General features: G+C 41.3%; 1 protein-coding gene and 1 long non-coding RNA gene across 4 annotated transcripts; one reads left to right on the top strand and one right to left on the bottom strand.

Moving 5' to 3' along the window:
- Window positions 1-2,404: 2,404 nt before the first annotated feature.
- On the bottom strand, window positions 2,405-13,839 carry LOC115339671. 3 transcript variants are annotated; one of them, XR_003922795.2, is made up of 4 exons: window positions 12,559-13,839; window positions 9,815-9,911; window positions 9,046-9,192; window positions 2,405-5,564 (listed from the first exon to the last, which is right to left on the bottom strand). It is a non-coding gene; the product is annotated as an uncharacterized LOC115339671 (long non-coding RNA). The 3 variants fall into 3 exon arrangements; XR_003922794.2 differs by having other exon boundaries at window positions 9,046-9,911; XR_003922793.2 differs by lacking the exon at window positions 9,815-9,911.
- Window positions 13,840-15,667: 1,828 nt separating this feature from the next.
- FANCD2OS (FANCD2 opposite strand) lies at window positions 15,668-17,458 on the top strand. The gene is given in 2 exon segments (XM_030009979.1): window positions 15,668-16,034; window positions 16,036-17,458. Coding segments are annotated over 2 exon segments (498 nt in total). The 5' UTR covers window positions 15,668-15,750; the 3' UTR covers window positions 16,250-17,458.
- The last annotated feature ends 1,022 nt before the right edge of the window (window positions 17,459-18,480 follow it).

The following is an 18,480-nucleotide window of genomic DNA, read 5'->3' as shown; positions in this document are numbered from 1 at the left end:
ATGTGTCCACTGTTAGAATAGTCACCGAGTATTAAAAGCCTTATAATTAGGATTTTGCAGGTGATAAGCGGACATGCCTTGGGGCTTTCTGGAAAAGTCAAATGATAGCGAAGCATAGATAGCCGACATTTTCTCTCTCAGAACTGTCCCATTCTGACAAGAACCTGAGTCTTAAAAAGGGTTAGCCTAACTCCTCTCCTGTTGAATTTGACAGGCAATAGACAATCAAGACACCACCACAGAGAAGAAAAAAGTGAAACTGGCAATAGCCAGACTTGGCAAACAGCAAGGTGCCATCCAGAAGTTGCCTGTAGTGGCTAGCAGTAAATAACGAGTGGGCTCAGAGACAGTAATTTCCAAAAGCACATGTCCCCATCTGTTTTTGCACATGCAGCACTGAAACAGCAGGTACCTTCCAGCTGTATTTCTTGGCAACCATTCAACTTGTCAACTGGAGGCTGTGCACCTGGTGCTAGAAGATCAATTAAAAATGCTGGCATGCTGTCAACTGCCAACTGTTGTCAGTTGTGAAAAATCCACCCAATGTAATTATTTTTTCTATTAAAAATTCTATATATTGTTTAAAAAAACTACCATATTAGTGAATAGAAGAGAAGGAAATGTAGTTCAACAGCTACAGCACCCTTCCACCTCTCTCAATGCCTGCCTCTGCAATAGGCACAGACTTTCTACAGTTCAGGGTTTCTTATATTTCAGATGAAATATCCAATTACAGAAATCACAGATCTATGAAAGCAATAATTATCATTACAGTTATGCCACTCAGAGTACACATTTATATGCACTGATCACCCACTTCATAGATAATAATACAAAACACTCAAGTAGCTGATTGAAGGATACTACTTCTATATGAGCCAGATGCTGCTGGGCTTGCTGCTCCCACAGCCTGGGAGATGCTTTGAGGCAGCTGCCTATTTCATCTACGCCGAATGGCCTCAAGTATTTATGGACATGCTGTGAAATGACCTTGCTAATCATCTCTGGCATGGTACCCTTTCAGTACCCTGTGTTAGATCTTTGGCATGTAACACCATGGGTATGACAGAGATCTCGTTTCTATGTCCCAGAATCAACAGAGGAAGGAATATACGCATTTTTGGCGATGGCATGAGAGCTTAGCTGAGATTATGGATTAGAGGAAAAGTCAGAAAAAGGAATTTTATACAAAGTTCTCACAATAAGGAGAGCAGTAGGTAGAAATGCTCTTGCTGTAAAATGCTACAGCTCTGCTAAGTAGTATTTTCTCACCTAAAAAGACACATTCAATGCATACGTCCTTTTCACCTGGATATTATTATCATTTCTTTCTGTCTCTCAGGTAACTTTCAGGTTGCACAAAAATGAAAAGACATGGAAACTATGTAGACAAACTTTCACATCATACATGGCTCCAAAGAACATCAGTCAGGCATATTAGTCTAGTCAGGCAGACTAGAAGTTATCACCACCTTAACTGCCAATTAATAACCATCCGCAAGGTATTTTCATCATGAAGGCACCCTACAATCTATTTAATCTTCACAAATACCAGAAAAGAAAACACACACAAAAACAGTTTTGCTTGAGAAGTGAAGAAATTGCAGGAAGAATAAAGAATTCACTCAAAAGTCAGAAGGAAATGCACATAAATTTTCTTGTAAGTGCCCTCTATTAAATTGATTTCTGGATATGAAAAGTTGGTACATTACAGACAGTTGGGCTACTGAAAATTTAGCAAAACACACAGAATCCTTTAACAGCTAGAGAACCAAGAGATGCTTAAACTGATCAGCATTTCAGAACATTTAGATTTCCTCTTTCAACAAATCTCTTTAGCTGATGAATGAAACACAGAAAAAAACCCAGTATCCGCTATCATTCACAAGGGTACAGGAAGGGCACCTGATTTACATCTGTCTGCAGAAGCACCAAATGAAGCCTTGGCACCAAAGTCAAGAACAAAAATAGTGAAAAAGGTCAAGGGCAAAAGCAGGCAAAGTCTTCACTTTTCTTCAGAATTTTTGTGTGTCAAATCATGTGCACAATCTCTATTAACAAAAAAAATCAACATCTGTTCATGCAGAGAAGTGTTACTGCTTAACCCTGTGAAACCAGCTGTCAGTGAATGGGACAACAAACCCCTGCAACTCACTGGTAGCAAAACTATTTCCTGATAAGATATACTTTTTACCCAAATACTGCAATATTTTGGAAGCCACAACACAGCATTTCAATAAGCTGCTTGAGGGGAGGAAGCAACTCCCTAAAGACTGCAGTGCAGGTATAATGCCAGAACAAAGAAATGAGCAAAAGAACATGGACTGGTTGGTGGTTAGAAATAGCATTTCTTGAAGCATTTCTTATGTGTAAGAGAAAAAACTTAATGAATTATAACATCATGAAAATTTACATTATGGTTTATTCATATTGCTTAATAATGATAACAATAGTTGTTATTATTAGTATTATCCAAGATAAAAGTGAAGATACATTTGGCTCAAACATCTTGTCAGAAGAGACGCTTGTCTCTTCCCAGAAGGTCTGCAAAATCCAGTGAAGCCCATGGTGTTGCACAAGGAAAACTGGCAGAAAGTCAGCTGTTTTCAAATAATATTATATCAATGTGCACAGGAGCACCCTCTGGCAATAAGGTCAATTAATCCAGAGCAGTCTGCATTTACACTCTTGATCTCTCCTACCCTCCAAAGCAAGGTAGCCCCATCTAAACTGCCTACTGAGCGTGGCCCGTGGCCCAAGCTAGCCTCTGGCCCTCACTCAGGAACAGTTTGGGAGAGCTCTATTTGTCACCCATAGCTGTCAAGGAACTTCCTAAGAATTTAATAGTACCACAGTCAATCTACAGTGCCCAGGATTAATCCCTGGCACTATGCACTGGTAACCATCCTCCTTCCTGCATAATCAGTGTCTGATTATGAAATAAATCTGCAACTTCTGGGTTAAGTGGTATTGATCTTAGATGAACAGCAGTTTTAGAAGTATTAGTATAGACTCTACCACAGCTTTCACTGAAGGTCTCTTTCAGTTAATTTATGTCTCCAAAAATCATGTTCATGATGCCTTTGAATACAGGGTAAAAAAAGTCTTCTGTAGGCATTTTATCAATGTTTTATAAAACAGACTTTACCTTATTTTTTCAATAAGATTTGATAATATAGATCAAGTTTCAGCCCCTCTCCTTAGAAAAAGTTTTTCAGATCTGCTTTGTTAATAAGGAGTCAGCTAAGTTGACTGGAAATTCATACCTTGCTCTGAAGAGAGGTTACCCCATGGTTTGATGGATAAGTTGAGCTAACCATTCAGGTGGTGAAGGGGGCTATCCAACCTGTCAAAAAGTTCCCATCACAACACCATTTACTCGTTCCTAATATAAATCTCAGATGTTAGCAGCTACAAAGCCCTTAGGTAGTAGATGGCTCTCACACTGAGAACTCTCCTTCCACGCCCAGCAGGTCTCATCCTCTCTGATCTCCACCCAATTTTCTACATAGGGAACAAACAGCTGTGTTTCCATACAGCAGGACACGGCACCTCTTCCATATGACATTTAACAGACATGTAATGGAAACCCCAGCTTCAGCTGACAGGGGAGACGGAAGTAAGTCTGGGGCATGTCTTCACCTTCTATGAAAGGAGGTATGTCACTCCTTTAATTGCCAAAGGTCCATATTAAAATAAATTATCCTCTGATCTACCTAACTGTTAACATCTTTACCTCCTCAAATGTGTCTAACAGAAAACGGGAGATGCAATACTGTAATCGGTTGGTTTTCCTCCTTTAATAGCGATTACTTTTATTCAAGACACTATTCGGAGAAGATGACAATAATGGATGACTTTAGCGAACACAGACAAGATTTTTATGTTTCCAACCAGTACATGGCAATACCCCAGTTTAACTGTAGGTAGCCTATTAAGCCTCTGGTAAGCCGTTTAGTCTTCTGGACAGACTCCAGAATTCCTCTGCACTTAATATCTGAAACTACACAAATCAAAAATTTTCATTTTCCATCCCCTCTTAGTCTGAGCTCATTAACAACCTTGTAGGATTGAGCTACCTCTGGTCCCATGATGAGCCAGCACAGTCCTAACAGAACAATAAACCATGCACCCTCCACATCCGGCATAAGCTGATCTAGCCGCGAGTACTGCCAGCATCCTAGGTAACTGAATTTGGTTTTGCAGCCAAGTTATCAATCAGATAACTAAAGGTATGAGCTGGGGGCAGTGCTGTGTGCAGCACAATTCAATGGTGCTTTCTTATGGTCTCAGTGCTAATTGTACCGCAAGTCCCCACAAGCAGCAAGCTTGAGCCAGACGTGCTGGCACTATGGACAAAACCCCTTCCAAGTGCAATGCAGAAAGCCAGGCAGTCTGCTTCCGCTTACTTCTAATTGCACACAAGTTGATACTACTAGCTCATAGAAACCCTTGGGCAAGAACTATTGTATTAGCTATCCTCTAATTAGCACTCATGCATGTCAAGAGTAACCACCGAAACCACTTAAGTTGCACATGCACAAACTTTGCGTTAGGCAAAAGGTAAGTGTTCTTGTTCAGCTTTTGAAATTGTATGGAGATATCAAGTTGTGGAGCATGTGCCCTGCAACATCCTGTATTAAAATCCTACTTGTACACGTAAAAAAAAAAATCAGTGACCTTTTTCCTTTCAGCATGGTTATTTATACTGCCTTTCAGGTGCTTTGCCGGCCTATTACTCTCCCCAAAAGAAAACAATCAACAAACACCTAGACCTGGTCAGACATATATCCAGTTTGTAAGGTACTTCCTTTATTCTGGTAAATGTTCTACAAAGCAGCAGGGACAGAGCGACAGCCAGTAAACACAGAGGAAAGCTGCATGTGTTCCCTGTGTTATATATTATTAGTCATTTTAAGAGGATCAGGCAGTAAAGAAAGACTGTAGTACACCTAATCCTCATCTCATTGGTGTTAGATCTACACAAGTAAAGAAAAAAAATCGCAATTACAAATGACATCATAATTACTTTACCTCTTGAGATTGGGAATTTGAGAATATAAATGCACGATCATTAAAGCCTTTCTGGTAGAAAATCCATTCTTCTGCATAAACATTTTCTTTTTATTAGGGGTGAGAGATTAGACAGTATTTTTTCTCTCATTGTGCAAGAATAGCCTTCCCAGTGTTGCTCAGGTCATCAGTCACGTGTGAAAGTTGCATTACTGCGCAAGACCTACAAACCCAGCACAGACAACCCCTGCCACTGTTCTCTTCCTCCACCAGAAACAAGGGAAAAGAACCTGAAACTGCTTGAAAAGCAGTGTGAATGTGTGCTTGAGAAATGTGCTCATTCAGCGTACCTCTTCACATCCTTCAGGGTTATCTTCTTGGATCCAAAGTCAGACAAGAAATGTTATTCAGAAGCAACATAAATCGGGAGTCTTAAGCCTGATTTCTTCTTTCAGTATGAAAGGCAATGGTAATTTGACAGATCTGTAGATTTTTTTAGTACTCCTCTAGGAAAATTCATTTTTGTCACTTTGTTGCCATTATTTAAAGTACTGTTGGAGACAAAAGGAGATAGAGAAAAAGATGTAACGTGTATCTAAGACATATTTACTGCCCCGTCTCATCACCACACACAGCACAGTTTATACCTTTCACTACTGTCTATGGGGTATTTTACTATGCCTTAAAAAATGGTCTATTCTTAAATTAAGACAGCTGATAAATGCCAACTGGTATTTGGCAGAATTTTACTGATGTATTCTATAAACTCAAAACCCCAGTCTCATGGCATAACAGAGAGATATCAGTGGCCTTAAAAGGTTTATTTTAAATGTATTAACTCATATGAGGCCTCCGAGGTTCCTCCAGAAAGAAACTACAGCATCAGGGAAAACATATTTTTGTGATAAAGACAAACACGTTACACACGTTTCCAAGCGGAGATGCCACAGTGCATCTGTGCCACACAGGTCCTCCAGCGGGGCAGGAGGCTGCTCTGGAAGGAAGGCTTTGGAAAGTCTTTACAAAGAGCCAGCCAATGAAGAGAAGCTTTATAAAGGGCTGCAGAGAAATCTGGGGGAGAAAAAAGAGCAGCCACTTGTGTGCCTACGAGGATGAATGAAGAAAATTTTGCAAGCTGCTGGACTGTTTGGACATTCACTAATACACTCAATAGTTCAGACTGCATTTTTTCTTCATCAAAATCGTTACCTTTAGCAAGAGTTTTTCATCTCATACCAGCTTCAAATTCATTTTTATTCAAAAGCATTCAAGACTTCAAGGAGACCATGACTAACAAATCATTGTTAGAATAGCAAGCCTCTTAAAGCAACCAAAAACTTTTAAAACATTCCTCCAGAAGGATTAGTGGAAAACAGCAATGAAATCTGCTGGGAAAGAAGAAAGCTACAACAGCAGGAATTTTTAGTTTAAGCCCAAAGCATCAGTGTTAAACATTTGACAAGTCTCATGGCTTTATTCTGAAAATAGAGGAGAAGGAGTGTTTTTGTGCATGACTAGTTCCACAGCAAATAAATTCATGCTTAAAAATATAGCTTATGCACAGATGGTTGCAGAACAATTACTATAAATTAGTGTTTCTCATTCCGTATTAAAACTTCTCATGTACTAGGAACTCCCTCTTCTCCCACTCCGAAGATTTCTCAGAGAGATTTTATTGCATCATCAGTTCAATAGTTATGACATGGTTGCATTGTATTTAACCTTGTTTTATTTCTCCAAATATGTAATAATTATCTTTCTTTTTAACCAGTTGTTTTCATCTAACAAAGTTACAGTTGTCTTGTAATGATAAGAAACTAGGGAGTCAGATGCCATCTGGCAATACAACAGCCTGCAACAAACTGAGAATAGCCAGGCTTTCTATCTGCAATTTAAATGGTAGATATTTCAAGATGCCATACATTAACAGCAGACTGTGTTTTTGGTACACGGACCATTCATTCAGCTTGACAAGGTATGCTCAGCCTGTAATGAGGACATACCAGATACACTCCAAAAAGGATTCCACTTCTGAAAACAGATACAGTAATTCTGACAAAACACAGAGCTGACACTCAGATTACAGTCCCTTCAGCTCAGATTGGGTTTACAATCAGGGAACAATTAGTGACACAAGCAGGCTTGAATATATAGACTCATTTTCTCTTGTTCCCTTCTAGAACTGTGTGAAAAGTAACACTTTTTCTTTTAATGCTATAATGCCATTTAATTCTAGAACGTTTCACTTTTTGTGTCACAATTTAGATCTAGTTGCAAAAACATATGTTTGGTTATGGGATCTTTTTTTAAATTCAGTTTTCACTCATCAGGACCATTCTGGGCACACAATCAATTTATGTCAATGATTTTGTTTCCATGTCTTCAAATTATAACTATGCCTAAGTACTGGTTTTCCCACCTATCATGTTCTCTCCTTTTATGATTACAGGTCTTTGACAGAGGAATGATGTTACGTACATTTAGAAAGGCACCTGGAAAACGGCATCCATTCATACCTTTTTTGAAAGCTACACTAACACAGTTTATTCTCCAAGACAGCATTACCAAATAGTGTTTTGGTTTTGTAAAACTGAGTCATTTTAGATCAAATTTTAAAATAAAATATCTATTTGGCTACTTATACCTCCATCACAATGCTGTCTTCCCTCTCCCATTTCTCATGGAAGTTGAGCATTAAACTCACACTTGAGTACCACCTGACACAGCTCTTGTCTGACCCAACTGGGTATTGCCTGTTCACTCAGGCAACTGAACATTTACCTGTGAGCAACCCAGACACCTTCCTGCCAGGGTATATATTCATATACCAGACTATGACATGCCACTCATACGTTATGAAGTGCACAAATGACACCACACTGGGAGAGGAGGCAGATCTGCCAGAGGAAAGAACCACCTCGGCAGCCTGAAAGAGCAGGCCAACGAGACCTGCCTGAGGTTTAACGAAGAGAAATGTTAAATCCTGCACCTGGGATGCTGGAATCCCACACAGCTGTAGAAGGGATGTCTGACTGCCTGAGGCACAGCCTGGGGGGTCCTGATGGATGGCAACCTGAATGCGTTCCAGCAGTGCACCCTTGCAGCAATGAAGGCAAACCTTGTCATGGGCTGCATCAACCACAGTACAGCCAGCTAATCAAGGTCTGTGATTATTCCAGTCCATTTAGCGCTTGTTAGGGCTTACCTCTAATACTGAATCTAGGTTTGGTCTCCCCAGTTCAAGGGAGACACTAAAAAATTGGAGAGGGTCCACTGAAGGGTCACCAAGATGATGAGAGGGTTGGAGAACTTGACAGATGAAGAATGATTGAAGGAACAGGGTTTGTTCAGCCTAGAGAAGGCTCAGGGGGATCTACTCACACTTTACCAATACCTGAAATGTAATTACAGAGGAGAGGCAGGAACTCCCTTCACAAGGATGCACAGTGACAGAAAAGAAGCAATGGGTGCAAACAGCTTTAGAAGAAATTCCATATGGATAGGGAAAAAATTTGCACCATGAGAAAAAATAAACATTGGAATAGGTTGCCCTTTGGCATCTCCCTTGCTGGAAATATCAAGACATGACAGGGACCTGGATAACTCAAATTAAGGCCCTGCTTTCAACAAAAGGTTGGACCATACAATCTCCAGAGGTCCCTGCCAACCTGGACTTTTATACGGTTCTGCGGTGCTGTGCAGATCTGCTGACTGGTCCGTGTTCAACCCTGGCAGAAGTAAACTTGAGGGATTAAAACTCTGCAAAGAAACAACTATCAAAAGCAAGAAGATGTTGCTCCCATCTCTATCCAGGAAGGCGAAGCTCCTTGGTATGATGAAATACTTATAGTTGCTATCTATGGCATTCAGCACCACTAACTTGTGATACAGGGTTAGAAATAAACCAGTAACTATTTAGAAGTTGGCCCGTATCTCAGCATAAAACATTTTATAAATTTAAGTACAAAAACCATTAGGACAAGCACTTTCCCAGTTTCCCCCTTTCACTGCCTGTGAAAATCTGTGTCTTACCTGCTTCTACTTCCGTGACTGCTACCTTCAAATTTCAGGGCTTTGGGATTGTTCTGAAACCAGTGTGGGGTACAGCGTTTGCTGAGCATTGCACGAGTAGCACCACATCCCCTTCAGCTTGCCTGCACACCGCCAGAGACAGAAATCCTAAGAGAGAAAGAGAAGCTGGGGAGGTCACTTAAACAGGTTAAAGAGAGAGTTCCATACTGGTAAATCACTAGTTACACAGTTTCCCCTGTCTGCTAACTGTAGAAGAGCAGCCAAAGAAAGTACAGAAGTCTGTCCTGTGAAATCATTCATTGCTATTACTCAGGCTCAGCATTACACTGATAAATACACTAATAAAATCGTATTTCAGAGGGTTGGGATTATAAAGAGAAAAAGAAAGAACAGAAGACACTCAAATTGGCATTATAGCTGTGGGAATGTAAGATTCACACTTCACACAACTACCAAAAGATGGAGGGAGGGGAAAGAAGTGGAGGAGTGAAATAAAAATTGGTTCGCAAAAATAACTCTTCCCAAAGAAGTTTAGTATGAGGTTTTCAACCAAGTGAAAAAAGTATTGTGACAGCTACTCCTATGCCTTCCCACCAGCACTGCCCAGATGACTACATGTACTAAGTGGTTCCTATTCAGTGCCCGAATTTTTACAGATACTGTTTGAATGCATCACTTCTTCCCCTAGCTGTATGTAGAGTGTAGGTACCCCCCACCAGATTGTCAGTTCTACCACAGGGCTGGATGCATACATAACCATCATAAATACTCAGGCATTGCAACGCCTAAGTCTCTTCATCAGTCCAGGCACTCTTCAGAAGCTGCCTAGCTTTTTCATCGACAGCATAGTAATATTGAGCTGTTTGCTAAAAAAAAAAAATCAATTCAACTGAAAAGAACTATTTCACCTGAGATACATTTTCTCCCTTCCAACTACAAATTATTTCAAGCCCAGAGAGAAAAAACTAAATATCTAACTGCCAACATAATTTTTAATTCCAAGTTCAGCTTAAAAAAACTGCTTCTGAAGATCAGGACAACATTTTTACATACAAATCTTACCCATGAAGAAAAAAACCCTTACATTCCATCCCTAAGTCATTCCTGGGAGCAACTAAAGCTCATTTTATCACTGAAAATGCTCTTCAGTACAGTCTTTCAACAATGCAGTTATGTAAGTTAGAAAAGAAGCATCAGCCTTTCTTTAAGACCATTTTATCCGAAGTATTTCCAGAGCACTGAGAAACCTTCTGATTCCTGATTTAGTACATAATAAGGCTTTCAGAAAAGGCAGGAACCCAACTGTTTTCTTAGTGCCCCAGATTTACACGAATGCTACTAAAGCAATTTGTTTAGCATCTTCAACGTTAAAACATTATCACTACTCCCTCTAGTGGGTGCCCTAAATGAAGCAAATATTCCCTGCTGACTTCCGAAGAAAATAAAGTTACTCTGAAATTAAGCATGTAAGCATTTGCAGCTATCAGAAAACAGGGCATTACAGAGTATCTCAGGACTTTTTGTTTCTGTAGAAGTTGCAGGGAGCCAGCAACAACCAATACTAGACTTTTCCTGGAACTGGTAGGAGCAAGCCAGATACAGAAAAACACTGTTCTGGAAGAAGCAGAACTTGCAGACGGTGGTTTCCTTTGGATGTGCATCTTGCATCCCTGCACAGACCTTCGCAAAGCCATCAGTGCTCCTCTCTCTCATTGCACACACTCTTCCCTGCCTCGGTCCCTCCCAAACACCAGAGGCTGGGCTGGAGGAAGCATATGCTTTGGCTTGCCTTTTGGTTTATTTTCTCTTTTACTGGCATAACATGAAAAACAAACAGAAGGATGGAGAATATTTGAAGACCCCCAGTGCCAAAATCTGAAGGTGGGAGATTTTAGGGAAAAAAATCACCTTCTCCCACCTCCCAGATGAATAGCAGGCACTATTCTTTGACAAGATTTACTCTCCATGGATGAAATTCTGACTGGTTTAACTGACCAAAGTAAATAGTAAAACTCTCACTGAAATCTTCGCTTTCTCGTTAAGAGCCAACGATGAGGAAAGTGATGCAAAACTAGAACCACTAATTGGAAGCCCAGTATTGACGTGTGTCATCATTTTATATGCTGAGTCAAAATTTAGCTTCTTTTTCCTCCTCTAAGAGGAAAAGAATTAGAAAAGCACACCATGAACAGAGACTTTCTGCATGTAAATCACTACCAGAGGAAGCAATGGCAGCTATTATTTATGAATGCATTGCATTGTTCCCATGTTTTGTAAAACTACAGCTTAGACCTAAGTTCTGCTGAAAACACCTTTTCAGCTGATTGAATAGTTTGAAATGTCATCTCTAAAAGATGCTCAGTTTAAGAGGGTTTAATACATACTTTTAGAATAGGAAAAATTACAGGCTACTTTTAAAAAAGAGCTGTAGCAAGAACATACTCATGTTCTACATTTCAGGGCTCGCACGGCATTATCTCATCATAGAAAACCCACTTAAACCTAAAGCAGTGTGTTCAATAAGCTTACATATTTGTATGATGTCAGTATCTTTAGATCCCTTTCAAAATTTTTGGGAAAAAAATATCTCTGCATTTACTGATGAGGAAACAATCTTGTTTTCTCTGGGCTGCTACTAATCTCTTTTTTGTTTACCTTGCACCCATCTGCTCACCTCTAAGGACTCTTTATTTAATAGCATGGTTTGCACAGCCACAGGCCCATTACAGATAAAACCCTAGGAGGGCACTGGTACTGGAACCTCCCTCACACTTCCTTTTTCTAAAAATGAGATGACAGAACTACAAATACACATATTATCTTCATTCTAGATGAGCTGCTAACATGGCTGCCTCAGCCACAATTTCAAATATAAACGTAATCTCTTTCTCTTCCAGCACACCCTAAGGAAAAAAGCAGCACAGTTTATCTGACCATGTAAAATGGGAGGACACCAAAATTAAAATGTAAAACCAAAAACCTTTGCTTTAGAAAGCTGATGAGCCTACACAGCAAATAGTCATGCATACAAGAGGAAGGGAAGATCTACCATGAACTGTTGAAGAAAACTGCTGTGTTTGTTTATATGTTATATAAACTGGAGGTAAAATGGCAAAACAGGAGATTAAAACCCTTAAGAGAGAAACCAAGTAAGTAAACAGAAGGAAAAAAATCATAGGAATTAATTATTTTGAATGTGAATGATTTCTGAAATCAGATCCAGAGTCTTTCACTCTTTAATTATCCCAATTATCTAAGCATTCATCCTTCATTAGTCATCGGACCATTACCATAATACCTAGATCTTTTAATTAGTTTTCAAGAACGACAATTTGATGCTGAAAGACATGAAAACTATTACCCTTTTGTACAAGTGCTTCTCAAATTCTGTTATACAGGTACCTGCATATGTTGAGCTAAGAACAAGAAAATCAAAGGTTTTGAAAACCAGACTTTTTAGTTCTGGCATGGTTCTCTCTCTCCAGAGGCTACAGGGCCTGCTGCACCTCTTACCTGCATGAGGAAGGCACGACTGTGCCCATGTCCGAAACCGGAGAGAAGAATTGGTCTAATTGCTGTCATGGAGTTCCAGCAACTGCAACACCAGAAGAATGATTTCTTTAAACTTCCAATCAAAGTGACTAAAAAAGCCCCAGTAACCTAATAACAAAGAAAATGCGATAGACCATTGAGAATCTTTTTCTAAGCCGTATTTGTCCAAGCTGCGAAAAGGTATTTGCCATTTAGCACGCACAGTTGAGATGCTAAGTTAGTGAAATGTTGTAAAACACACGTCAGCATGCTAGCACACCTGAATGTCAAGAATCAAGTAAAACCAGAACTGTTTCATGAGCAAAGTGGTGGCATTTATAGCATAGCTCATTAATTACAGGCCATGGGGCTCTCTGCTGAAGCTAAGTGTGGGAAATGCTAAGACAAATTTGAGGCCTTTGGTCACAGAAAACAAACTAAACAGATACAGCCTAAATACAGTTTTTTACCTTTCCAAATGGCCATTCTTCTGACCTTTTAAAGACACCTATGCCGTTAAAGCAGATTCAAGACTGAAAAAAATAATTAAACAGACAAAACAGAAGCAGGGCACAGTCTCCATCAGGTCTCAGAATTATTTTTTTTAATTCTTCTTAATGATCCAGGAATTCACAGCGAGGTACAATCTGACTGTATGCTGACATATGAAAAAAGATGATTTGGAAGGGTTTCCCAACAAACAGGACAAAAAGACTGCTGGATATCAAGAACTGTGAGACAATGTGTGGGTATCCACGTCTCTGAAGCCCACAACAAACAAGTCACAGTTACTCAGAATTAACTCTACACCAAAATGTGAAGACACCATTAATTTCCTATTCAGACTGTAACTGAGCAAAACTCTGTGAAAAAAAACCAGTGAAATCAGTATGAAATTGTCTTAAATAAAAGGGCTGAGTAGTAACCTCAGGACTGAAAACCTGATTCACTAAAGGAAAGAATATCATGATCTGCCACTTACACAGAATAGGTAGAAAATACCTACATACAGCTATGCGTACACACACATATATAGACACTCACTTATACTTTTAGTACTGGATGAAGACACTCCAGTGTAACCAGCATATACGCATATATTGTGAAAGAATTATCCAGTTTAATTACAGGCAAAATTAAACCCTTTAAACTCATATTTCTAAATGCTTTGTGCTTTTTGCTGTAAAAGCTAGACTACTGTGGGTTAAAAAAAAAGTTTCATGTTTAGGGATTTTTTTTTAAAACAAAAGATAACTCCCTTTATCAAAATGGAGAATTTAATTTTGACGAGATCTGCTTTTGGAAAGAGTATGCTGTTACAATGCTTTGCATATATTAATGCAAATCACAGATGCTAGCAAGAATTAAAAAACTTATTCCCAGAGAGATTAATCCAAAATGAAAATTTATTCTGCATTAAGTTAAATAGGCCATACTGGGTCCTCCTTTGCTGACGCAAATAGAATAAACTCTAATTCCAGATTGTGAATTTCTTGTGTTCTTGTAACAGCGATGAGTGACTTAATATTTAGGCGCTCTAGTATTTCTAGGGAACGCTTGTTATGTTTTCCTATGTACTACATACGTGCACACCTACTGTACATATTCCAACAGCTTTATATCAAACAGGAACACTTTATAAGCGGTGTTTTATTTACAACGGTGAGCAAGTCAGACAAGACTTGACAGACCAAGCTAAATAACCACAGCAAAGTTTAACTAGTTACCACTGACAAGTTATTTTAGTTATTCTTCATGTGCTTAATTGCCACTTAAAGCTATAGTTTCTGCGATACCACTCTTCTCCGCTGGTGAGGAGGGTCATCATGCTGCTAAACCAGAGAAAACCTAGGTTAGCTATGTAGGAGACTCTGCCACAAGCATCGTTACAGCTGAAGAAAAAAGTGTGTAGCAAGGCAGTAAGAAATCATTACTGAAAACACGGTTTAGAGAAGCCATCCCTAACAAAGGCCCTTGACACCATCTTTATACACATGCATTTGCCAAAATAAATAAATACATAAAAATTAATCCATACATGGTACCCATTTCATTCTGGAAATCATTTTTTTCTTTTACTTCAGCCATTTTGCTGTTCATAGCAGCCCACCCCACTGGAGGCTTTTGACTGAAAATAAAATCAGTCACATTGAAATGCTGTAACATCCCTCCACCGCTACGGAAGCACTTAGGTAAAATCTGTCCAGCTGTATACCACAACCTTTTCTTTTCGCCCTTAAGGAGAAGAACATTCAGCAACTCGCATTGCGACACATATTCACAGTGACCCCAAGGTGAAAGAAAATAAACACGTGCTGTAGCTGGTAGATTTACAACTGCTGGTCAAAACCCTCCAAAACTAAAATTGCAAGCATATTGTCTATCTAGAAAGAGGTTCAGCTCAGTCTTCTCCCCTGTGAGGCGTCTGCTCAAGCGCCGTATTTCAAACCTCAGCAGCAGTAGAAACCGGCAGAGACAGCTGGAAAAGCAGACCACGAGGCCTCTGAATACATGGTGAAATAAAATCTTATCGACCAAGAGAAAAGACAGAATTTTATTCAACATAATCAGAATTTTTAAAATATTCACTCCAGCTGAAAGAAGGAGGTTTTGTTACTTTCTTGCCAAGGCCTTCAAATAAAAACGGTTGAGCTCAACATGACAGAGGAATCCTAAGCAAGCTGGGAGAAACCACTTGTATTTTCAGACAAGCAGGTGAAAATGAGCCCGGTAATTATTCTGCACGCCCTGATGGAGACCGCAGCAAAGCAGATCGCAATCATTAAAAGAGAAAATGATGGATTTTAGCTCTGAGGACAGGTGGGGAGAAAAAAGAAAAGCGTTAGCACAGCAGGAAGGAGCAGCTCAGTACGAAGAGACAGTGGAAACAGAAACTCCTTTCTACGGAGATACCGGTAAAACCAGCCCCCGTTGTTTCTCCGGGTGGACGTTTCTGTCGGCCTCGCTGGCTGCCGCTTCAGAGACCCCCACGCACCCTGCCCCTGCCCCTGCCCCTGCCCCCGCCGCCTCCCCGGCCCAGCCAGCATTCCCCCAACGGCCGCGGCCCGGCGGGCAGGCCCCGACAGCCCCGGCACCGGCCCCGGCCCTGCCCCGCCCCGGCCCCGCCGGCGGCGTGAGGGCTCGTCGCCAGGCTCCCCGCGGTGGAAAGATGCCATGGCGGAGGGTTACCAGCTGCGGGCGCCGCGTCCGCCCCTCGACGAGTCGCCGCGGTGGCTGCGGGGCCCGCCGCCTCCACCGCCTCTGCTCACCCCTTCAGCGGCGGGGGCCGTCCGCGGGCGCCCCGGGGGGCTGAGGCGGCCGGAGGCCGTCAGGCTGCGCGGCCTCGACGCCGTCTTCGGGCGGCCGGTGACGGCGCAGCCGCCGCGTTGGAGCGGCTGCCTGCGGGTGTCGGAGCACTTGGCCTTCTACTGGGTGGCGGGGCCGCGGGAGCGGCGGGCCGCGGGAGGCGCAGGCCCGCCTGGCCGCCGCCGTGTGCTGGCGGACGCTGCGCGCCATCTCGCTGCTGTACGGCACGTACAAGAAGGGCGCCGTCGCCCTCCAGCACTCCCGCCGAGCCGGAGCCCTCCGCGCGACGGGCCCGGGCCTTGTAGCGCCGCGCAGGGAAGGCTATGCCCGTGGCATGCGGCCAGACGCCATCATCGGTTCCGTCTAACGGGGGAAACGCCTGCACCTCGCCCGGCATGGCGGAGAGGCGAACAGCCTGCTCCACAGCGGGCTTCTCCCCTGATAGCCCCCACGTTAAGAGCACGGCTGAGGAGGGTGTTTCTGACTTGCTGTGCTGGGCGTAGCATCCAGCATCCCTTCAGCAGGCTTAGCGTGCTGCGCGAAGCATCCCTTCACCTGCTGGAAGACATGCCTGAGGTGAAATGCTTGCGGAACCGAGAGCTGCTGCATCTCGAGATGTGGCCGTCTTTGCCCGACAGTCCTCAAAGACAAAAAACTTGGACACTTGGTGTATAGCTGAGGATACAAACTTCAGAATGGAATAGCTGAGGATACAAAGTTCAAAATGGATGCCCTCAGCTTACTACTGTCAAAGCAAAATCCTTTTATGTATTCATCTCTTGTGAATGAAGACAATCACACAAAAAACCCTACACGAGTTAGGCCTTAGAACTCTGTTAGCAGGTATTACAATTTTCCCCCCTTGACTGTTACCATTTGTTGAGAACTACCTGGTTTGTGAAGAATTAAATCTCTGATAGAATTTTACAGCTATTAAAGGCAGTTTGCATAGATACAGTCTTCAGTGTTACCCATCTAAAATTTTATTTCGGTTATTTTTTCTATCTAGTGAGTAGAGGAATCCTTAAAACCGAATTCATGGAGGAACTGTGTTCTAAAGATGCACTTTTACCCTATTCTAGTCAAACTTTCTGTACAACTAAATGCATGGGTTTGAAATGCTATGTATGATGTGACTTGTTTACAGCTAATGAAAACAATTTGCGAAGAGTAATTTGCAAAGTTGTTACTTGTCTCCAAAATAAGCAAAAACCCTTTAATTTTTGTTTTAAATGCTATAAATATATATAGCTTTTTAGAAATGCACTATTGGTGTCTTACAGTCCAAGTAAGAATTGTTCTGGTTTATTTCCCACTAGTATAGGTAATTTATTGAAAGTTCCATAGAGCATGGTTACAAATTCTTACAAAAACTGTAGCTGCTGTGTAGAGTTTCAGTTAAACTTGCCCATACAATTACAGGAGGAAATACATTTATAAGGTGTTTGTAGCTAATATTTCACATCACTCTGATAACATAATCATTCCTATGGAGATGAACATTCAGCGTTGTCTTAGTTTTTCATCATTGCTTGTAATAAACTTGAGAAATCTCTTCTCATGGATTTACCCAGAATTATGAAAAGCCTTTTGTCCCTTCTTTCCATAGGGGCTGATTTTTTAGACCATCTAGAACTCCACTTTCTGGAGTTAGAATAGCTGAGTGTGGCTGCTGGGATGTATTGCAATACAAGAATGAACAAACTTGCTGTAGAATATATTTTTTATGGCTAGTAAGTTAATATTTTTAATAAAGAGCTCAGCTTTAGCAAGAATCTGGGGTTTGTGCTTTGCTTGTCCGTGGTATAGCAGCAGGGTATTAAAAAGCAAATGGATGCTTTAAGAGAGTGGCTTCGGAGCTGGATGTAAACTTCCTGATATTAATTCAGAGCAGCCTATAGAAACTGTATGGAGTCAGTTCCACAGCAGTATAAGCTGGATTTTTCCATTAAGTTCTCATCAGACTGGTGTCCAGGTCTGGCTCAGTTGTTTGAAATTTATATCTGCTTTTTTATTTTACCTATTAGTCCTTAAGACGTTAGTCACAACAAGAAGCTTTGCTTCTTAGAAATGGTTGTGTAGGTCACGTTTGTCCAGCTGGAGTAAGGAGTTACTGGTTTTGATACTGTAGTCCTATTTACACACAAAGACAACAGAAAGTAGTTTTTCTAAACACAATTAGCGTGGATAAAGTCCTCCAAGAAGTCCCTGAGCACCACAAGCTTTTCTTACCCCTCTTCAGTCTCACTCTCACACTGCCTTCACTTGCTGTTCACTCACTTTGGGATTCCTGTCACACACAACTGCAATGAAACCAGTGCTCCAGCCCCTGTGTTTGCTGCCAGTTTACAAGGACCCACAGCAGTGTTCCTGCTCAGACCTTAATCATGCTGCTCCATGTGTTGGGACGGTGATTTCTGTTGATCCAATTGACATTACACAAAGACATGTGATTGCCTTTCTGTTTTCTCTGAATAAGAAGGACATGGCATACCTGTTAGGGTCAGTGGGAGCCAAGCTTGGACGTAGATTGAATGGCAACCACCCACAGCCTTACAGGACACCTCAAGAGATAGTTCGGTGTTCAAAGCAGTAGAT

This window comes from Aquila chrysaetos, chromosome 3 (assembly GCF_900496995.4).
Source record: "Aquila chrysaetos chrysaetos chromosome 3, bAquChr1.4, whole genome shotgun sequence".
In the NCBI taxonomy this organism is placed as follows: Eukaryota; Metazoa; Chordata; class Aves; order Accipitriformes; family Accipitridae; genus Aquila; species Aquila chrysaetos.
Note: the sequence above shows the minus strand (reverse complement) of the source record. Positions and strands in the feature narration are given on the sequence as shown.